The sequence below is a fragment of the Rhinatrema bivittatum genome, chromosome 16 (assembly GCF_901001135.1).
Source record: "Rhinatrema bivittatum chromosome 16, aRhiBiv1.1, whole genome shotgun sequence".
Taxonomy (NCBI): Eukaryota; Metazoa; Chordata; class Amphibia; order Gymnophiona; family Rhinatrematidae; genus Rhinatrema; species Rhinatrema bivittatum.
The window spans coordinates 38,684,466-38,707,175 of record NC_042630.1 but is presented as its reverse complement, the minus strand read 5'-3'; the positions used below and the strand labels follow the sequence as shown (position 1 = coordinate 38,707,175).

General features: G+C 49.8%; 2 protein-coding genes across 2 annotated transcripts in view; one reads left to right on the top strand and one right to left on the bottom strand.

Annotated features, from left to right (window-relative positions):
* Window positions 1-1,104: 1,104 nt before the first annotated feature.
* On the top strand, window positions 1,105-20,102 carry LOC115078134 (SLAM family member 8-like). The gene is made up of 5 exons (XM_029580810.1): window positions 1,105-1,169; window positions 14,152-14,478; window positions 16,780-17,085; window positions 17,649-17,762; window positions 19,183-20,102. Exons 1-5 carry the CDS (start codon window positions 1,127-1,129, stop codon window positions 19,239-19,241), a joined length of 849 nt encoding a protein of 282 aa, XP_029436670.1. The 5' UTR covers window positions 1,105-1,126; the 3' UTR covers window positions 19,242-20,102.
* LOC115078133 (Fc receptor-like protein 3) overlaps window positions 19,147-22,710 on the bottom strand; it is a 55,510-nt gene continuing 51,946 nt past the window's right edge. Inside the window, exon 15 of the mRNA XM_029580807.1 lies at window positions 19,147-22,036. Coding sequence (XP_029436667.1) covers window positions 21,932-22,036 — 105 coding nt within the window. The 3' untranslated portion in view covers window positions 19,147-21,931. The remainder of the gene's footprint in view (window positions 22,037-22,710) is intronic.

Below are 22,710 nucleotides of genomic sequence, written 5' to 3'. Positions count from 1 at the left end.
CTTATGTGCTCTGCCCCCAGAATGCCCCTAGATCGTCCCTTTTTTTTTTTTTTGTGCAGGAATGACTCCTTTAAAAAGTCATTCCTCAGTTACTGCACAGAGACAATGACAGGTAAAGCACGGGATGTGTTCTTTTTCCCTAATTGATGCCATCACTTGGACAATATTGTTGCAAAGTGAGGCCATGGAAGGGTAGCCTACTGCTTACAACAGCAGGCAGGAAGCCAGGGCTCAAATCCCATCGCTGCTCCTTGTGACCTTGGGCAAGTCATCTCCCACTGCCTCAAGTACAAACTTGAGTACCTGAATCCCTAAGGGTTTTTTCCATAGAGACAAAATGGGAGAACAGCTTTAATGAATCTGGCCCTTAGACTGAAAGCTCTCTGGGGATGGAGAAATACCTACAGTGCCTGAATGCAATCCACTTTAATGTGCCAAAAAGCAGACTGTTGCAGAGTGACAGCAGCTGCAGAAGGAACACATCCTGGGCGCCGCCTGCCACTTTCCCTCTGCAGTAGCTAAAGGCGAGGGAGGGAGCAGTAAACTGAGCGGCTCTGCGCTGGGAGAGCAGCCACATGCAAGCAAACGCTGACGACCGAATTCATGCAACAAAACAAAACTGTTTTGGGTTTTTTTTTTCTGACAGTGACAGTCACTGTCAGAAAAAAAAAACCCAAAACAGTTTTGTTGTTAAGAAAGGAATGTGGTCAGGCTTGACGTCGGTGCCAAAACTGTCGCGGTTTTCACCTCATCCTCTTCGTGGCTCCTGGGGGTGGCTTCTGAAGTCCACAGAGAAAGCAGGGCCAGGCTCATCCCTGCAGAGCTCTCCAAGCCCCCCGTTCTGCTGCGAGGAGTCCCAGGGATCCTGGGGGCTTTCCCACAGCCCCCGTCGCTTTCTCGGAAAACCTAAGGAGCTAGAGGAATCGCTCCGAAAGTTACTTCTGTCCACCCCCCCGCTCCGGCTCGTGGTTTTCATGCGAGAAATGAGTCAGGGCCTCTTTCAGAAAGCTTAAAAAAAAAAAAAAAAAAAAGCACGGGGAATTTCAAACAGGAATTAGAAAGCGTTTAAGCGCCGGGCGAGGAGTTTCACTTTCTTCCTGCTCACCCACCCGGTCGGACGGCAGCGATGCAGGCGGCCTGGGCTCTACTGATGTCACTGCACTACCTCGGTAAGAGAGAGAGACCGGGCTATTACTGTTATTATTGTAGAACAGGTTTTCGCCCCTTTTTTATTGGCACCGCTTGTAAAACTCTGGTGCCAGGAAAGGAATCGGGATCCGAGACACCCAGGGGTGGAGATGAAGGAATCTCCCGCTGGGAACAGAAAAGCTCCATCCCACAAGCCCCAGCTCCCCCATTGCCCGTCTGAAAATCGGGTCTCTGCAGCTTAGACGCCTGTTGTTGGGGTTTGTTTGTTTTTTTTCTTTTCTGTCTTGGCCCCATTCCTTGGGAACCAAAATTCGAGGGAGGGAGGGAGAGCGGCAAGGCTTGAAGGGCTGCCGGACTGATGCTTGGTCCTCCTGCTAGAGTGGAGACTCCCCTGAGGCACAGGGAGAGGGGTGGGCTCTCCTGCAGACCTGGTGCGTTGCCCGCGCAGGATACATGGCAGGGTCACCCAGCAGGAGCCCGGGGGACGTCCTCTGCTTCTCTCCTGCGCTTCCACCATGAACCAATAAGCGGGTACCGGCTTCCTGCTGGCCGCTCTCCCTCCCTTTACTGCTGGTTAGTGAGGAGGCAAGGCCAAGGCCTATGCCATGAACTCTGGGATGCTCATTGCTTGGCCTTTTGGCTGAAACAGAGAAACCTCCATAGCACAGGCGAGTTAATGTCCTGCCATCTGACCCAGCGGGCATGTCGCTATCTTATGACCACGCAGGAGGAATAAAAAAATACAAAACACGACAGCTTGTAGCCATGATCACAAGACCTTCGGAAATCACCTTTTTATTTTCCAGCATTTTTTTGGGGAGTTGTCTTACAATTCACCCCCGGGGCTATACACAGAAATAAGAAAAGCAAGGGAAGTTTGGGGGTTTAGCCTTCCTTTTCAAGTCAGCCTTGGGACAGTTTTGAGCTTTTTTTTTTTTTTAAATTCAGGTCCCATAATCGCCCGTCCCAAATAACCTACAGTCCGTGTCGGTGCCCGATGCAACAGGAGTCAGCACGGCCTGCACACGGTCATAGGGAGCATCAGTGAGAGAAGCAGGATTTGAACCCCCTGGGTTTCCTTAGTTCATAGCCCGAAAAAAAAAACCCCCTAACAAACTCTAGAGCAGGTTGGTTGGTAGCCGCCTAGAAAACCATCAGCGTTGCTTCACATAACCCGGGAAAGGCCGGACGGGTCTGTGGAAAATACACACCACGTGCTCTCGTCTCAGACTGTCCAGGGCCTGATTGATGCATCTCATGAAGAGACAGCTGCCAAATTTCAGGAGTTTCCAGAACGCGCGGGGCACATTTTAACGTTTGGGAAAGGTTGGGTGGGTAGGAGGTGGTTAAAACATGGGGCAGGAGAACCGTGCCATTTCTTATTTTGTGAAATACTTCTCCCATGAAAACTTTGATTACAAAACAAAAAAAAAATCTGGTTATTCTGATAGTGATTAAATAGTAAAGGGAGAGGTTACAGGTTCCTGTCTGACTCCAAACCATCAGGAACATTTTGAAGCAATCCTGGTTTTTTAATTGAACGCCTCTTGGAATTTGCGTTCCTGTAGTTTTTATTTTTTGTCAGCTGAAAACATAGGACTACAATTCCCAAGAATGCTTGGGGCTGGGAGTGGAGAAGCCAGGGCCTGCAGTTATTACTATTAGTTATTAGATTTGATATCAGGTCTGGTCCAGGAATGGGCTGCAGCCTGGCTGGTTCCTCAGGATAATGCCCTGCTCTAGTGGGCTGCTGTAGTCCTGGCAGAAGGAATATGATGCGGTTATGGATTAGCCTCCAGCTCTCCACTCGCTAGAAGCAAGCGCCGTTAACGACTGTGCGAGCAAGGGATGGAGCTGCCACTACTGCCCCCTCTTGTCAGCTCGCTAAGAAGAAGGGGTTGAAGCCACGGTTGCCTCTGTAGCCCAGGGCAGAGAGCAGAGGAAGTGCCATTGAGAAGAGTATGGGGAAGGGGGCGTAGGAGGAGACTGGAAAGAGAGAGAAGGGAGGGAAGAAGCCAGAAGAAGGAAAGGGGAGGGAAGGGAGGGAGAGAACAAAGAAAGGAGGCTGGATGGGAAGGAGAGAAAAAAGCTGGAGAGGGAGCGATGCAGATGGATGAATGGAAGCAAACAATTAAATGAAATGAGAAAACCAGCGTGGGCAGCTCATGCACGTGTGGAGGGGAGGGGAATATGGCAACACTGCATGGAGGGGGTGGCAGGGGGAGTGGTGCAGGGGGGCAGTACATCACGGGCAGGGGGACAGAAGGGGGAGTGGTGCAGGGCATGCATCACATGGAGGGGGTGGCAGGGGGAGCAGTGCATTGCATGGAGGAGGATAGACGGGGAAATAGTGTAGTGCGTCTAGGGAGTCGCAGGGGATGGGGTGTGTGGCAGGGATGGGGTGGCAAGGGGAGTGGTTCAGTACATTGAGAGGGTGGCAGGATTAGTGGTGCATGGAGGGAGGTGGCAGGGGGAATGGTGCAATGCATGGAGGGGGTGGGCAGAGGAAGTGATAAAGCGCATGGAAGGGGATGGTAGGGGAGTGATACGGTATGTGGAGAGGGGTGGCAGGGATAGAGTGCAATCCATGGAGGGGGAGTGGCAGGGATAGAGTGCAATCCATGGAGGGGGAGTGGCAGGGTTAGTGGTGCAGTGCATGGAGGGGGAGTGGCAGGGTTAGTGGTGCAATGCATGGAAGGGGGGTGGCAGGGTTAGTGGTGCAGTGCATGGAGGGGGAGTGGCAGGGTTAGTGGTGCAATGCATGGAAGCGGATGGTACGGGAGTGGTGCAGTGCATGGTGGCAGGGGGAGGAGCTGCACTTTGGGAGGAGGGAGGGCTGCACATTAGCGTTGGCAGCTCATGCTCGTCTGGCTTGAGCTATCACTAACAGTTTTTTGGTGGAATACATGAGGGGTGTCGGCCTTCACGTGGCACATCTAAGAGTATTGCACTTTTACATGAATGTTTTCTGTTCTTTAGATGCTAAAATTAACATTAAAATGTTCTTTGTGATGCAGCGGTCTTGACAGAATCAGAGGGTGTGGGATGCATAAGATAGCCATGTTCAACAAGGGCTTCTCTCTGCATCTAGAATTACACGATCCAAATAGAAATCTTCAGAGAGGTAGCCATGTTAGTCTGGTGTAGCCAGAATGACAGGAGGCGGGTGGCACCTTACAGACGAACCCGTTTATTGGGGCAGGAGCTTTCAAGGACAGAGCATTTCAGTTGTGTGCACAGTTTGCTTTAATGCACACTTTTTCTATATCCCCAATTTTGATTTTCTCACCCAGAGCTTCCAGTTCATTTCCAGATAAGCAGAATTTAGCTTGAAGCCTTAACTCAGGGAGAGAGAAGTGACTTGGTAGCTGCCTTCAAATACACAAAGGGGAATCTATCCTTCCTCTCCAATAAGGATGGGCTAAGAAGGGATTAACTTAAATCACAGGAGGTGAGGCATTAGCAAGACATTTCTAAAGGGGTTCATGCGCTGGAACAAACTCCCCAAGGAGGTGGTGAAATCTCTGGCACTGGAGGTTTTAAGAACAGTGGGATGGGTTAGGTACAGACGGATCCTGCCTGGGGATGACCTACTGACGTCCCTTTCAGCCCTATCGATGGTTCTAGATGACCTATTGAGGTCCCTTCCAGCCCTATCTTTGGTTCTAGATGACCTGTTGAGATCCCTTCCAGCCCTATCTATGGTTCTAGATGACCTATTGAAGTCTCTTCCAGCCCTATCTATGGTTCTAGATGACACATGGAGGTCTCTTCCAGCCCTATTGATGGTTCTAGATGACCTATTGAGGTTTCTTCCAGCCCTATCTATGGTTCTAGATGAACTCTTAAGGTCGCTTCCAGTCCTCTCTCTCTATGATTCTAGATGACCTTGAGGACTCATCCAGCGCTGGCTATAATTGTAGATAACTTCCTGAGGTAGATGACATCTTCAGTTCCCTTCCAGTTCTCTTTTTATGATTTGGAGGTCCATGCCATTCAACTACTGTAACTATGGGTAACTAGTAAAATATCTGCTTATTACACTGAAATATGCAGCAAATTTATTACAATTAGGGCTGCCATCTAACCTGGGTCAGCCTGAATAGGCTGATCCAGTCCTGGTTCTGCCTCGTTCCATGCCTGGAGCTATAGTTCTGATTTCCCCTAAGAAAAGTAGGAACTACACTTCCAAGCATGCAACAGGGCAAAACCAGGACTGGATCAGCCTCTCTTGGATGACCATGGCAAGGTGGCAGCCTATTGCAGAAGAAGCTTGCCACCGGTTCAACCCTCTGACAGTTTTACAAAGGAAAAATGCAATTATCGACATATTCTGGCTGTGTCCAATTTTGAATATAGATGAAGCACATTTGCATGCTTCATTTTGCATTTACAGTACAGCTGATATTGTCTTCCGGGATGACACACAATGTTCGTACAAATGTCTATTTTGGCAAAATAGTTTCCAGCCATAATTCCCCCACCACCTCCTCTACTCAGCAGTTCTGATCATTCGAAATTCCCCATGAGCTTCATTTGCAGTTGTGACGGGAGTCCTTGGGATGCTGACGGGAAGCTTGTCGCTCTCGTCTGTGCTGTTTCCATCCCTTCCTGGCCACTGTCCTCCTCGTTATTGTTGGGTCATTCTTTTTACTGGCCATCTTGTGTGCCCAGGGGTCTTGGAGTGGGGAGGAGCAGGCAGAGCTGTGTGTGTGTGTGTGTGTGTGCGTGCGTGCGTGCGTGTGTGTGTGTGTTCCCAGCTTCAGATTCTGTTGATTGCAACCTAAAAAGTTGGATCGCAATGTTTTTTTTTGCTCATCATCACAGAGCAAAATTGGATAAATTGATGTTGTTTTTCTGGTTTTTTTTAATGTATTGTAATCTTGGTTATTTTTGTTAAATTTAATGATCACTATAAATTGTCTTGCATTGATCTAGTAACTGAAGAAACAGTTTAAGCCTTTAATGTAAATATTTATAGTGGTTTGGGGCTCTGTTTGATCAGTTTAAGTGACATTTTTACCATAGAGTTTTTTTACCATAGACATTTTTTTACCATAGAGTTTTTTTTACCATAGAGTTCCCCAAAGCCTGTCCTGTGACCCCCCCCTGCCTCCGGGTGTTCAGGATATGAATATGAATGAGAGAAATGCCCTTCCAATGCATGTACATTTGTTTCAGGCGCGTGCATTGGGGACATCCTGAAATCCCAACTGGCTGCAGGGGGGGGTGCGGGGTTGCTGGGTAGCCCAGGTTTACCAACTTCTCTTGAACGTGACCCTTGGAGAGTGGGGCTAAACCCAGCTCTCAGGGTGCACTTGGCAAGTCTGGTTTTCAGGACCCCCACAAGGAATACGACGCGTGAGAGACATTTGATTTAATTACGTTTCAGGTATGGATTCCGTCTTTAATAACCCCAGGCTCACTAAGGCAATGACCTTAGTGAAAAATGACCTCAAACCTTCTAACATGCACAGGAAAGAAGTGATGGGCTTAAAGATTTTGGGTGCCAGACATTTAGGGCATTATGTGCCTAAATCGACTCCTTTGAAAGCTGACCAGCGCCGAGCGCTTAAATGAAGCGCATTTCCTTGGGCCCCTGAATAGTGGCGGAGTTACAGGAGCACAGGTAGAGCGGGGGAAACAACTTAGGCACGAGGCACCTATGAGGAAAGGCTGAAGAGGTTAGGGCTGTTCAGCTTGGAGAAGAGACGGCTGAGGGGGGATATGATAGAGGTGTTTAAAATCATGAGAGGTCTTGAACGGGTAGATGTGACTCGGATATTTACACTTTCGAATAATAGGAGGACTAGGGGGCACTCCATGAAGTTAGCAAGTAGCACATTTAAGACTAATTGGAGAAAATTCTTTTTCACTCAACGTACAATAAAGCTCTGGAATTTGTTGCCAGAGGATGTGGTTAGTGCAGTTAGTGTAGCTGGGTTCAAAAAAGGTTTGGATAAGTTCTTGGAGGAGAAGTCCATTAACGGCTATTAATCAAGTTTACTTAGGGAATAGCCACTGCTATTAATTGCATCAGTAGCATGGGATCTTCTTAGTGTTTGGGTACTTGCCAGGTTCTTGTGGCCTGGATTGGCCACTGTTGGAAACAGGATGCTGGGCTTGATGGACCCTTGGTCTGACCCACTATGGCAATTTCTTATGTCCTTATGTTCTAACTTATAGGGAGATTGTCAAGTTAAACAGCGTGTATCGCTCAGTAACATGCATTGTGTTTGCATACCAGCCGCCCCTATTATAATTAGCTGCTTTGCATGCAGAAAATCGCATAATGCATGCAAAGCAGCTAATGCACAGCAAATTCTACATAAAATAAAACAGCGCAGCTGACTTAGAAATTTTTATGTTCTTTTATCTACAGCTTTGCTGAAAACTATTCTAGAACAGGAGCAGCAGGAGACTAATGCAGGTCCCGATGCTCCTGCACTAGAATTAAAAGGCCATGCAGCCCACCAAAATCCCCCTCCCTTTCTACCTAAATAATTCAATTCCAATAACTGCCCCTTCTTTTAACCAATTCCCCCACCCCAAAGAGCTGCCCCCAGGCTCCCCTTTCCATAAAACTGAAAAGCAGGTAGGGACCCCCCTCCCCCCCCCCCCCAAAAATAGTCAAGTGGGCTAGTGCCCTCCACCTCAAACCCCCCTACCTTTAAAAACAGCATTGCTGGACAGTTGGAGGGCCTAGGCTGCCTCACTAGCCCTGGGCCTGGTTGTTGCTATTTTCCAAAATGGCGTCTGCTGGTCTTTGCCCCCTACCATGTGCTAGGCCTTTGCCTGGTGTTAGGGGCAAAGACCAGCAGGTGCCATTTTGGAAAATGGTGCCAACTGGGTCCTCCAACTGTCCACCAATATCATTTTAAAGGTGTGGGGGGGTCAGGGGGTCTAGGGTAGGGGGCTCTAGCCCACCAGGCTATTTTTTGGGGGATTGAGAAACTCTACCTGCCTTTAAATTTTATGGAAAAGGGGGGGGGTCTGAGGATGTGGGGGGAGCTCTTGGGGGTAGGGATTAAAGGAGTGGGGGCAGCTATTGTAAGGGGAGGTATTGCAATTGAATGGGGAGGGGTTTGGGTAGGGGGTAGGGGGCAGGGAGTCACCCTGTAGCTGAGTTTGCCTTTTTTCATACTTTTATTTTTTTTGGGAGGGGTCACCTCAAATAGCAGATGGGGGGGTCTAGTAAGACCCTTGATATATTTTTTTAATACTTTTATGAGGTGAGGTCAAGCCCCTTGCCTTTAAAAGCAAGGGTAGCCCCTTCTTTGGGGGCTGCCATCCCACGTTTTCTAGGCTCCCGTCATGTTCCGTTCTTGCGTGGATTTTTTTCCACGAGACAAAGGAATGCAGCGAAACTGCCGCAATATCGTATTGGGGAAGGGCACAATATCATGGGACCGCCCCCCCCCCCTCCCCCGGCAATACTGGGCCCCTCCCGAAATGAAAAATCGCAACTTAGTGAATCTAGACCTTAGCTGCAGAAATCTTGGGTCCCTAAATCTTGCAAATTTCTTGAAATCCAAATCCTGCGCGTGCCAACGTCTTCTGCATCACTGTTGTGGATGTTGTGAGAGAAGGGGACTGGCCTGATTGACCCGCAGGACCCAGCGGAACGCCGTTGCCCTCGCCCATTTTTTCTAACGTCAGCCTCCAGGCACCGAAGTCGTTGCGTTGGCCTTTCTCGGGGCTCCTTGCTCAGGATGCCTGCCCCCCACCTCTCTGCAGCTCAGGGGACAACAACCGGAAGAAGATTTTGTAAGGGAAGTGAAACCAGGCTTCGTGACTACCAGCGAAAACCTCACCAAGCTACAACAAGACTCCACATCCGCTTTGACCGTATCAGGAGATGGTTTGATTTTTTTTTTTTTTAAGTCAAACATTCTTAACTTGAGTGTCCTGCTGTGTTGTTGTCCATCAACACCCACATAAGTGTAAATTTTCAGTCAACCCCTTTAGCTCAACCATGTCTGGGTAGGTGGATTTCCAGCCTCCTGAAAGCGTGGCTGGACACGAAAGCCACATAGAGAAGAGGGGTTTCGGAAGTGTGCTCGGAAGCTCCACGGATGCGCTCAATCTCCAGAAAAGTCCACGCGCCGTGGGCCTGCCTCTGAGACACGGACTTGACGCCAGCGTTTTGCAGCGTGTAAGGGGTACGCGGGCAGCGTTGCCGTTATGTGCCCTGTTGAGAGTGTTACCCTCGAATTAAAGCCTGGCAGCTCCCCTTTGAAGTCCTCTTGCGTTCGTGCCATCGTGTTGATGCCGCCACACAAAGCCTGAGCTCAGGAGAGAGACATCCACTTAACTTCCTAAACCTCGTCCTTTAGGAGTGGGACATGCTCGCATGTAATCAAGCGCGTCACCGTTATCAAGCCCCCAAGTACTGCTGGCAAGCAAAACTCAATCGCAAGAAAATGGAAAACTTAAATAGGGGCCTTCACCCCAAGACAGGACTGCCTTAAAGCTGGGAAATCTCTGGGCTAGAAAACGTTAACAATGTCTCGTAGAAACCAATATGAGCACTAGGGATGGACGTCCTTTCATTTGAAACAGTGAACATTCCTATTTCATCTTCTTTCAATGTAGCTATGAAAGAAAAACTAACCAAAATGTGATTTTTTTTTTGTGCTGTGCTCCTCCCCTATCCCAGTTTACCTGTATAGTCTGGGATCCAGAGAGGGGCAAGGGTGATCCCCAGTCAGCTGGCGCCATTTTGAAATTCAGCACTGGGGATCGCTCCTGCACCATTTTGGAACCGAACTATGTGGGTAAGTTGGGGAATGATTGGGGGAGGAAGAGGTGGAATAAAGCCCTTAGGGGTGGGGGATTTTTATACATTTAGGTGGAACAGATGTTGGTTTTAGTGTGCATTATTGTAAAGTCACATCCACTTAAAACCAAGCCAGAACAAACAGAAAACACGCAATGTAACGAAATGACCACCATCCCACCACTGAAACGAAATGGAAGGAAAAACGTGCTCACCCATAATGAGCAGTGCAAGAATCCATGGTATCCCTTCATCCCATCAATGCACAAGTGGTCAACAGCTGGGCCCACTACAGATTATATGCCCCATACTGAACTTAAGAAGCACCCTGCTGGGTCACACCATGGTCCATTGAGCCCAGCATCCTGTCTCCCGACAGTGGCCAATCTGGGGCACAAGTACCCAACAGGGTACTTGACGGATGTTGTGAGGCTTAAGGGGTGAAGATTAATGAGACACGAGAAGTCTCTGATGGTGCTGGGCTCTCCTCCCCCATGTTCCTTCCCTCTACGTTTTCTACTTTGTCTCACCCCTCCTTGCTGCCCTGGAGAAAACGCACATTTCTTACATTCCTCCCTTTTGTTTCCCTGTGGGTTGCCTCAAATCCGGCTGTGATGGTGGGGTTACTGAGTTTCCTTTGATATCTCGGCCTGCCATTGAACAACATGGAGCACCTGGGACACGAGGTTTGCCCCAGAAGAGAACGATCCCGTGTTTAGAGCCCCAGTGGTTGTGTCCTGCACCGATGTCGTGAGCATGCTCTAGAGAGGGAGCTGAAAAGTTCGGTGAGTCTGAAGCAGGAGTTTGTGTGCAAAGCAGTGTGATGGAGCCACTGCTGCCCTGGAGCTGAGACATACAGAGACTTCCAGAAGAGATGGCCGAGGCATGGGAAGCCAATCTCCTAGTGAAGGCCAGAGCTGCCGGGAGGCCCATGAAGCCCTACCTGTAAGATTGTCTAATCAGCGAGGACCTGGGATAGCGAGTAACAGGGAACTCGCACAACGCGCTCACTCTAAGGACAACGCCAGACCCTGTCTTACGGCACTGCAGAGAGGATTCGCGCAGTAGGACCCGCTGAAAGCGTTCTGTAGTGAACGAGTCAGAGGATCCTTGTCCTGGGTAAGCTGAGGAGAAGGCGCGCGCTCTAAGGACAATGCCAGACCCTGTCTTACGGCACTGCAGAGAGGATTCGCGCAGTAGGACCCGCTGAAAGCGTTCTGTAGTGAACGAGTCAGAGGATCCTTGTCCTGGGTAAGCTGAGGAGAAGGCGCACGCTCTAAGGACAATGCCAGACCCTGTCTTATGGCACCGCAGAGAGGATTCGCGCAGTAGGACCCGCTGAAAGCGTTCTGTAGTGAACGAGTCAGAGGATCCTTGTCCTGGGTAAGCTGAGGAGAAGGCGCGCGATCTAAGGACAACGCCAGACCCTGTCTTATGGCACCGCAGAGAGGATTCGCGCAGTAGGACCCGCTGAAAGCGTTCTGTAGTGAACGAGTCAGAGGATCCTTGTCCTGGGTAAGCTGAGGAGAAGGCGCGCGCTCTAAGGACAACGCCAGACCCTGTCTTATGGCACCGCAGAGAGGATTCGCGCAGTAGGACCTGCTGAAAGCGTTCTGTAGTGAACGAGTCAGAGGATCCTTGTCCTGGGTAAGCTGAGGAGAAGGCGCGCGCTCTAAGGACAACGCCAGACCCTGTCTTATGGCACCGCAGAGAGGATTCGCGCAGTAGGACCCGCTGAAAGCGTTCTGTAGTGAACGAGTCAGAGGATCCTTGTCCTGGGTAAGCTGAGGAGAAGGCGCGCGCTCTAAGGACAACGCCAGACCCTGTCTTATGGCACCGCAGAGAGGATTCGCGCAGTAGGACCTGCTGAAAGCGTTCTGTAGTGAACGAGTCAGAGGATCCTTGTCCTGGGTAAGCTGAGGAGAAGGGGCGCGCTCTAAAATCCCAGAGCTTTATCGGAGTGGCAGATCTCAAGTTGGAGTAAGATGTGATCCATGATTTTACCACTGAACTGTAACCCGCGATCCTGAAGCTCCAAGTCAAAGCCACTGGCGGGAGGAAGTTTGTCCCGGAGAGCGGATTGAAAGATTGACTTCTCTCGGGAAGGCCGGGAGAACCTGCGCACTTTGATGTCCCTATGGTTTCCACAAGGACCTCATCTAGAAAGGGGAGCGATGCTAAATATTTGGTCTCTGAAACGGACCTGTGACACTGACCCACCTGCTCAGCACGGAAACATCTAGAAATGTGTATCCTAACCTGTCCCTTATTGAAGGCATCAGTGGCAGAGGTCAAGAGTAAAGTAGGAGAGCTAGAAGGTGTTTGGCTCTGCCCAGTAGCAGGTGTCAGTGTTTTAAGAAACCTCCCGCGCCTTCGGGGGTCTCTCTGGGTAAGAGCGAGGGGCTGCAGGATGGGCTCTCTAAAGGGAGAGGGACTGCTTGTCCTGCTTCCCAGGCCTCCGGGACCAGGGACGTCTGGTTATGGATTCCCGAGCTATTCTGAAGATTGACCGATTATTCCAGGACTGAAGAGGAGTTGGTTCTAGAGTGGCTTGTTCCTTGTGGGAGGGTGGGGGCAGGATCCTGCTCTGAACTGCTGGATGTCACTACAGCTGCCTCCAGAAGGGCAGGGGCCAGAAGACGTGCCCAGGGAGGTCTGCCCTACGCCCAGAGTACCCCCTCACAGGGATGGTGCAAAATTGCTGTTGGCTGCGACTTGCGAGGTCAAAAGGGAGTTTATTAATTTTTTTCTGTACCGAAAGTGCACTGAACCATGTTGTGACCTCTGTGAGTTTTGCTCCCTGCAATCAAGCTCACCAGTAAAAGATGTTAATTTTGAACAGTTTCGGTGGGGAGGGAGGGTTTGTCCTTTCTGTTGGATTTGTTTGCAAAGGAGCTCCAGAAAAAAAAATAAAAAATAAGGGGCCTGAAATACTGTCCCTTTCACCTGTGTGGGGATAACCCGGGAGCATGAGTGCAACAGTGGCCTATGACCTTGCTAGACATTGGGGGAGGTTACCTGTCCACTCAAATTGTAAATACAATTACTTACCTGTGTATTTTTAGCCCAATGGAAATCTGGACTCCATACATACAATTCAGACCAGCTGCCGCCACGACAGTGCTGCCACAGGGAGGATGTGGTCACTCTTTCTCCTGACTGACCATTCCTTAAAGAAACCTTAGCCTTTCAGAAACTGACCACCCCCCCTCCCCAGAACAGACGTATCAGTATATAAGACACCAGGCCAGACAGGGTATGTGGGGCATGAGCTCAATGTCTTTGTGACGCTTTCATTGTGCCAAACGCCTTCTTGCTGGAGCTCGTCGGGTACAAAAGCTCGGCCGGTGCCCAGTGAATGAACCCTGGCAGGGGATACTGCGGCGTAGATAAAGCAAATTATACATTTATTGACGTATAAAGTGTATTCTTTCCTCCTCGGGAGCCAGGGCAAATGGCAGGGGGTAAGGGTAAATTGGTGGGTGGCAGAATTAGAACTCTGAAAGGCAGGGGGTGCACCTAGCCAGGGGAAACCAGCGGTCACTCGGGGGGTCCGGCGGGGTGAGGACCGGCCTGGTTCTGAGGGCTCTTAACACTCCCGTCGCCGTGGACAGCAAAAGGCTTTGCTTGCTGTTTCCCAGAGAGCTTGGCAAATGCAGGTAAGAAGAGAAAAGGTGCCACCGAAAACCAGCTGGGTTTGGCATTAAAGTCGTCGGGGGTCATTTACAAAAGGGCTTACGTGCATTGCACCCCGGTTTATGCCTGTAAATCTGCTTTTGAAAATTACAATGGGGGGTGGGGGGAAAGAAAGGCATGGAACACAATTCTCCAGGAGCTTTTCCCCAGCCTAGGAAAAGGCGTTCTGATGGGGGGAGCGGTGGTCGGAGCGGGGAATGCATTTATACCCCATTACGTGCAGTCACATGGGAAGTTATGCCCGCTCGGGAGCAAGGTGCAGTTTCCTGCGCGTATGTCTTGTGTGCCTGCCGGCGGTATCCGGAAATTTCCAAAGTGGACTTTACTCACATAAGTCTGCTTTGATAATTCGGGCTAAAGTTTGCGGGTCCAAAGACTTTTAAGCCTCCTGAAGTTACCCGCCCTATGTTCTTTTTATTATGTAAATGTCTATGGGTCTTGTTTTTTTTTTACTGTACTATGACTTTTTCATGAAACATTTAGGAGAGTGTGTATTAATGATACGATACTAATTTCCAATATTCTAGCCTGGCCTGCAGCAGCCGAGGCCTCCATCCCAGTAAGAGGAGTGGTGGGAGAAGCAGTGTCTCTGGCAGCTGATCTCCCCCCGGACTTTGAGGTCAGGGAAGTCATCTGGAAATACTTGACGTCCAAGGAGGAGATCGTAGCCACGTTTTTTAAGGGCTCGGTGGAGACCATGTACCGCTCCCACTTCTTTCAGAGAATCTGGCTCCTCGGCAACTTTTCTTTGGAAATCAGTCAATTGGAACTGGGAGACAGCGGAACCTTCAAAGCACTGCTGGTGGGCACGGAGGGACAGTTATTGACGCGCACGCTCCAACTCACTGTCTATGGTAGGTACGAGCTAAGGCTAAGATGTTTTATCTTTTTCTCAGTCCTGTTTCCCCTCAACATAAAAGAGGGATGATGTGCAAGTAACCAAGAATGAACTCTGCAAAGTGAAGATGATTGGGTTAGGGCTGAAAATGTAGGTTCCTCAAGAGATACCAGGAATAAGAGAACTTCACTTAACCAAACCTAGAGCTCACGCGAGCAAACAATGTTTTCATGAATTGCCAGAAAGTGGAATATAAAAAAATAACATTTAACTTAGTAGCTAATATTAGAAAAAGCAGGAGCACAGTCACCAGCAGAGGAGCTGTCCCCACTGTGATCCCTTCCACATCAATAAAAGTGCCGTCTTAACTGCCCATACTCCCTTCCACAGTTTCTGGCCAAATAGGAACCCCTGAATCCGATTCTGGAGGGCCACAAACCACATCATAGAGGCAGTGCATATAAATATATCTTATGCATATTCACTGTGGAAATCCTGAAAATCAGAATGGATTGTGACCCTCCAGGACTAGATTTGCACACCTGGGAACTCTCAGGATTTCACCCTGAGTCTCAGGAATTTGCATCAGTTTCAGGGTCTCAGGGGAAACACTAGAAACCTTAGGGCCTGGTTCTATACAGCTCAGTCACTCCCCTTCCTCAGTCAGCCTGGAGCAGTCACTGCAAGCAGCATGTGGGGAGAAACTGGAGAGGGGCTGCAACACACACAACTCAGTCTGCTGCTGTGATTCCAGGTCTTGGGACTCCCTCAGCTAAGGGTAGAGTGAGGATGCTGAAGTCATGGAGCTGTGACTTATAGGGGGAGGGAGCAAAGAAAGTGTCAGGGTGAGGAAGAGATGAAGGGGGAGTATGCTGGGTCATCTCGGGAGGGGGGACAGGTGATGGGTGGGAGAAAATAAAGTGTGGATTAGTCGGGTGAGGGGGCAGTGGAAGAGAGAATGCTAATACATATTATTCCATTCCACCCCCCTCTCCCACCCTCTAATCAACAGCAATCTCAGAGGGACACAACTCAAAAGTTCCCAGATATGTAGATTTGGAGACTTCTGCTAACCAATAGAAGAGCTCTCTCCGCTACCTGTGCTCCCTTCCATAGCCTCTGTCCAATAGAAGAGCTCTCTGCTGCCTGTGCTCCCTCCCACAGCCTCTGACCAATAGAAGAGTTCTCCCCGCTACCTGTGCTCCCTCCCACAGCCTCTGACCAATAGAAGAGCTCTCCCTGCTACCTATGCTCCCTCCCACAGCCTCTGACCAATAGAAGAGCTCTCTGCTGCCTGTGCTCCCACAGCCTCTGACCAATAGAAGAGTTCTTCCTGCTGCCTGTTCTCCCTCCCACAGCCTCTGCCCTATTAACACAGCAGGACTGGATAGATTTGCCATTGAATTGTAGCAATGTGTAAAAGAGTTGAGTGGTCACAGAGAGGGCAAATTTTATGTTACCACCAATGATTGGCTATCTGAGAACTTTCCTCCTGCCACGTGGCTAAAAATTCTTCCACAATGCGCAGACTTCTAGCCGCACTGATGGAAGGCGTTCAGGCCCAGGGAGGAGGAGTGCGTGCAGAAATGGCACGTTGAAAGCTCAGCGCGTATGTTCCCAGCCAGACGCTATCCGCAGGTGCAAGAGACCATGGCAGGTTGCGTGGCAGAGGAAGACGGGGCAGGGTTTGCAGGTAAAGGTTGTGCAGGAGGGTCTTTGTCCCAGTGCGACGAGTTTGGAAACTTCCCCCGGGAGGCCTTCCATGAGGCTGCAATGACCTGGAAGAAGAGTCGAGCGATCCTTCTGCCACAAGGACAGGTTTCGCTTGAGAAATCTCTAGAATAGCATTTTTTTAATGCAATTTTATCTTATTTTGACCTCATTTTATTTATTGATGCTGTTTAACTATTTTTATTGCTGTTTGTTTTATGTTTTAACTATTGTATTGTGTTTGTTCTTTTTTGAGCCACCTAAGAGCTATTGCATAGAAATAAAGGCTATGGCATAGAAATAAAGAGCTCGGCCAGCTAAGTCATCTGGCCAACTCTGAATATTGGAGTTAGATGGTTAACTTAGCCGGCTAACTCAACTCCTTCAGGTTGTGCCCCTGGACCGCCCCTAACTTATCCGGCTAAATTCTAGCCCCCTAACTTACTAGCCGGCTAGAATGTATCTGGATAAAGGCTGAATATAGCCAAGTAAGCCATTAAGATGGATAACATGGCTTTTGAATATGGACCTCATAGTAACCTATAACCTATTGCTGCACTTTAGGGCACGGTCTAAGTCTCTCTCTCCCTGTATTCCTCTCCTTCAGAGGCCGTGTCCAAGCCGACGATCAGAGTGTTTGCCCCAGGAAGCGACCCGCCTCACTCTGCTGGATCCGGCTGTGAGGTCTTCCTGACCTGTGCTGCGGAGAGGGGCTCTGGCGTGTTGTACAGCTGGCAGAGGGGAGGCGGCACGCTAGGCAATGGCACGCACACCTTCCTGGATGAGGGGAAGGTGCTGAAGGTTCGCCTGGAGCCCTCGGACAATCGCGCGTCCTACTGCTGCACGGCGGCCAACCCCGTGAGCCAAGAATCGACGGCGGTCGTCCCCTGGGACAGCTGCGAAGGCAGAGCAGGTATCTCGGTCCCTCTTTCGGCCCAAGCGCTGCTTAGGTTGGCGCAGGCTGTGAAGGGGCCACAGAGGGAAACGGTTGTGGTCTCAGAAGCTCCCATCCGGAAGCCTTCATTAGCCTAGCAAAGCCTGGTTTACTCTTGGCGTATTGTATTTGTGTGGGCTAAACACGGTGCTCCCGCTCCGGATTTAGAAAAATGCTAGGAAGTCAGAGAAAATGCTAGACAGGTTCCACGACATCTGTGACAAAGAGAGTGCTATTTATTTATTTAAAAACTTCTTCTATACCGACATTCGTAAAGCATATCACATCGGTTTACGTGGGACTGGGGTAATATAACTTTAGAAAAGGAACGAGAAGTTACATGGAACAAGGAGGGCTGGCTTTACGGAGCGACAGTGCTGCTCTCTTTAAGGTGTGCGCCTGTCACATCTGTGTGCACCTGGGCCTCACGGCCTCGATCAGCCATCTCTCTTGAGGGAGGAACAGCCGTAGTTCACCGATCATCGTAAAGTGCTAGGATAATAAGCAGCGCTGTATAAAACCCTCTCTTCTTTATCCGACAGACGCCGAGGTCACCTCACACAACTCTAAGTACCTTCTGTTCATCCTCCTGCCCCTTCTGATCCTACTGTTCGCGGTTGCTGTCCTGGGGATCATTCTCTGCACAAGGTGTTCAGGTGAGACTGGTTAGAAAAGCATGAATCCTAATGTAGCACACCAGGGGGATGGGCTGCGCTGCCGGAGGGATATCCTGCGGCTGGAGGGCTCTGTCCTTCCACTGCTGACCCTCTCACGAGGCAGTCCTTCCACTGCCGACACTGCAGGGCGGTATTAGGGGAGGGCTGCATGATGGATGCATTGTAATATCATCTATCCTACTACTAGACCTAGCCAGTGCTGTCCAATAAGCAGTCAGGTACAATAAGTCTCTACCCCAAACCATGTGCAACCTCAGCGAGCCCCTGAGGCAATGGAAGATAAAGTCACTTGCCCAAGCTGCCTCGGTGGGGGAAGCGAGATTTGAATACTGGTTTCCCTGATTCTCAGCCCCTTGGCTCCTACCACTAGGCCACTGTTGCTGAATACACCGAGGCACGAAAAGGGACGATTTGATTCTACCCCCGGAGGTGGCCGCACTCTTAGTGATTTTAAGCGCCGACTCGTTTCCGAAATGTGAGATTGCACGCTGAAGTTGTCGGTGAAGATCGAGGCTTTTCTGTGCACCCTCCGACTTAATATCATGGCGATATTAAGTCGGAGGTCCCAAAAGTTAAAAATAATTTAAAATAATAAAAAAATTAAAATCTTCCCGCGGCCCGTGGGTCGGAAGACGGACGCTCAATTTTGCCGGCGTCCGGTTTCCGAACCCGTGGTTTGAGAACTGACGCCGGTAAAATTGAGCGTCGGCTGTCAAACTCGCTGACAGCCGCTGCTCCTGTCAAAAAAGAGGCGCTGGGGACGTGCTAGTGTCCCTAGCGCCTCTTTTTACCGCGGGCCCTCATTTAAATACTGAATCGCACGCACAGGAGAGCGGCCCGCTCTCCCACGATTTTTACTGAATCGGCCTGTAAGTAGGTACCTGAGACAACAGGAGCCGGAGTAACTATTCCAAGGTCATAAGGCATGGAAGAGAGAGAAGTGGAACCTGAACCCTGGTTTCCAGCCCATTACTCTATAATCAGCAGGCTGCTCCCTTCCCCATCCATACTGAGCTCTAGTATCCAGGTATGGAAGAGCGTATTTTATCAAAAACGAAAAAAGAATATAAACTCCCCGACTTAGGCATTAAGGGGACGTGAGGCCCTGAGTCGTCGAACTGAGAAGGCACGAACTCGAGGTCCTTTGGATCCTTGTAAGAGACTTCCCAAAGGCTGATGGTCGAGCCCAAGTACAGCTTCTGAATTTTGACCCCTTAGTGGCTTTATCTGAAGTAGCTCCAGATGACATTTGGAGAAAAGTCACCTTCCAGGATACCAGTTAGTGTTGCAGTACACATTCATAGCACAAGTGATAGGACCCTCAAAATTAATCAGGTTTCTTTCTGAACCTCAACACATCATATCATAGTAATAATTAGTCTTTATTTTTTTCCAACAGGCAAAAAAACCCTTAAAGCCTCAGAAGACAGAGCAAATGTGGAAATGCAACCTGTATAGAAAGCCACTGGAAATAGTAACCAGAGATGATGGAGCAGAGACAGCGCTGTGCACTGAATAAGCGACTGGAAGCAGTATCCAGAGATGATGGAGCAGGGACAGAGCTGTGTTCTTTATAATGATAAAACAGGAAGCAGTAACCAGACAGAGCCATGTGCAGTATAACATGAGACAGGAAGATGTAATCAGAGATGGTAGAGCAGGGACAGAATCATGTACTGTATGAGAGACAGGAAGCAGTAACCAGAGGTGATGGAGTAAGGACAGAACCATTTACTGTATAATGATAGGCATGAAGCAGTAACCAGAGAGGATGGAGCCAGGGACAAAGCTGTGTTCTGTATAATGATAGACAGGCAGCAGTAACCAGATGATGGAGCAGGGACAGAGCCATGTGCAGTATAACATGAGACAGGAAGATGTAATCAGAGATGGTAGAGCAGGGACAGAAACGTGTACTGTATGAGAGACAGGAAGCAGTAACCAGAGGTGATGGAGTAAGGACAGAACCATTTACTGTATAATGATAGGCATGAAGCAGTAACCAGAGATGGTAGAGCAGGGACAGAGCCATGTACTGTATGAGAGTCAGGAAGCAGTAACCAGAGGTGATGGAGTAAGGACAGAACCATTTACTGTATAATGATAGGCATGAAGCAGTAACTAGATGATGGAGCAGGGACAGAGCCATGTGCAGTATAACATGAGACAGGAAGATGTAATCAGAGATGGTAGAGCAGGGACAGAGCCATGTACTGTATGAGAGACAGGAAGCAGTAACCAGAGGTGATGGAGTAAGGACAGAACCATTTACTGTATAATGATAGGCATGAAGCAGTAACCAGAGAGGATGGAGCCAGGGACAAAGCTGTGTTCTGTATAATGATAGACAGGCAGCAGTAACCAGATGATGGAGCAGGGGCAGAGCCATGTGCAGTATAACATGAGACAGGAAGATGTAATCAGAGATGGTAGAGCAGGGACAGAATCGTGTACTGTATGAGAGACAGGAAGCAGTAACCAGAGGTGATGGAGTAAGGACAGAACCATTTACTGTATAATGATAGGCATGAAGCAGTAACCAGAGAGGATGGAGCCAGGGACAAAGCTGTGTTCTGTATAATGATAGGCAGCAGTAACCAGATGATGGAGCAGGGACAGAGCCATGTGCAGTATAACATGAGACAGGAAGATGTAATCAGAGATGGTAGAGCAGGGACAGAATCGTGTACTATATGAGAGACAGGAAGCAGTAACCAGAGGTGATGGAGTAAGGACAGGACCATTTACTGTATAATGATAGGCATGAAGCAGTAACCAGATGATGGAGCAGGGACCAAGCCATGTACTGTATGAGAGACAGGAAGCAGTAACCAGAGGTGATGGAGTAAGGACAGAACCATTTACTGTATAATGATAGGCATGAAGCAGTAACCAGATGATGGAGCAGGGACCAAGCCATGTACTGTATGAGAGACAGGAAGCAGTAACCAGAGGTGATGGAGCCAGGGACAAAGCTGTGTTCTGTATAATGATAGACAGGCAGCAGTAACCAGATGATGGAGCAGGGACCAAGCCATGTGCAGTATAACATGAAATAGGAAGATGTAATCAGAGATGGTAGAGCAGGGACAGAACCATGTATTGTATGAGAGACAGGAAGCAGTAACCAGAGATGATGGAGTAAGGACAGAACCATTTACTGTATAATGATAGGCATGAAGCAGTAACCAGATGATGGAGCAGGGACCGAGCCATGTACTGTATGAGAGACAGGAAGCAGTAACCAGAGATGATGGAGCACTGACAAGATGTATTTTGGTCTTCCTCTAAGTGTAGCACAATATTCCCAGGGTTGCTTTGAATTCCTTTAATGGATGCCACATTCTTTAAAACACAGCCTGTTCTGTCGTTACCTGTCAATGATTTCCTCTCGGCCGGCGCAGTAGAGGAGCTGAGCTAGGATAGGCCTCCCCCAGTCTGAATGCACATAGCAGTGCCATCAGCAGGCCCTTCTTTTACCGGACTTCAGTATTTTGTCAGTTGATCAGAGTGTAAGCTCTTTGGGGCAGGGAACCCCATTCCATGCTGTGCATCTGGCCGCTTCTCCTGCCTTCCTGACTGTGCCTTGCAGTGCAGTGTTCATCCTTTCTGGATCTCAGTGCGTGAGAGGAAGAGGCCGTGGCGAGGATCTCCCGGCCGGCCCTGTGGCTCAGTGTCCAAGCTGCGTTCGGCCTCGCCGAGGACTTGGGTTTGATTTCTGGGTCAGGATTTCAGTCCCTAGGATGGCCAGGGCTGGGGGAGGAGAGGGTCACAGTGTGCACAGCCCAAGGTTGAGGGGGACACTCCAGATATGGCACAAGGGTGGCCCTCGAGTGCAGGGTTCTGGAAAGAGTGCGGGTGCGTGGGCCCCCGGCCTAGGGCCATCGCTGCGATGACGTGACTGAGGGAGCTGGGAGGGGAGATGCAGGTAAGGGGAAGAAGCCCTGGGCAGCTGCAGACGACCGCTCCTGGTTGCCAGGTGCCCGGCCTTGGTTCCAATTGACCTGGAAGCCCAAAGGAGCAAGAGGAAATGGCCGAGGGGGGGGGGGGAAGGGAATTTAATGACCTGCGTCAAAGGGTGTTTGGTGAGGTCGGATCTTCCTTTGGCCTCTGCGAGAGGTGCCCTTAATTACCATCCCCCGCGGGCACTAAAAATTCTCATAGATGTTAGAAGAGGATGCGCAGGTGCCTGGGGGCGGGGCCCCGGCGGGATTCACGTCGTTCAGCTTGGCGTAAGTCACAAAATAGTCATTCTGCGAAAAGAAAGAAAGCAGAGCGGGAAGGCAGTGAGGAGACGGAAAGAGGAGGCGTATTTAATAATAATATCCCCCCCCCCCCTCGTTCCTCGCTGCCCCGATATTACCACGGCCTGGTCACTGGGCTCAGGCTGAGCTAGGCCTCGTTTCTCCTCCCCTCCCCCCTTCGTATCCATGAACTTGTAGTTTGGGTTTTGGGATGCAGGGATCCTTAGGGGGCCACAGGGAGGCATAAAACCCGGCCGGTCCAGGCTGAGCCCCCCAGCACCCGGAGCCAGTTCAGAGCCGTTTTTCTGCGGCGCCCCCCCCCCCTTGCTAAGATCATACAGGAATGGATAAATTGGTTCAAATTAGATTTCCACCCCCCACCTCCAAGCAGGATAGGGGGAGGAAGGCCCAGGACGTTGATCTGACTCGAATCATTAAAACCAGGGGGGGCCACATGGGGGTGATTTTGTGAGCCCCTGCGGTCTAAGGGCCCACAACCCAGTGCTCAACCGGGGGGGGGGGGGGGGCATTAAATAACTTGCTTTTCTAGCCCTTCTATCAACTTAGCTTCAGTTGTTTTTGGAAATGTTTCTTTTGTACAGAAAAATAAATAAAGAGTTGTCCTGGTCACCTTTGCGGGTGGACTTTGCTTCGTTTCTTTGGGTTTCATCCTTTTTTTTCCA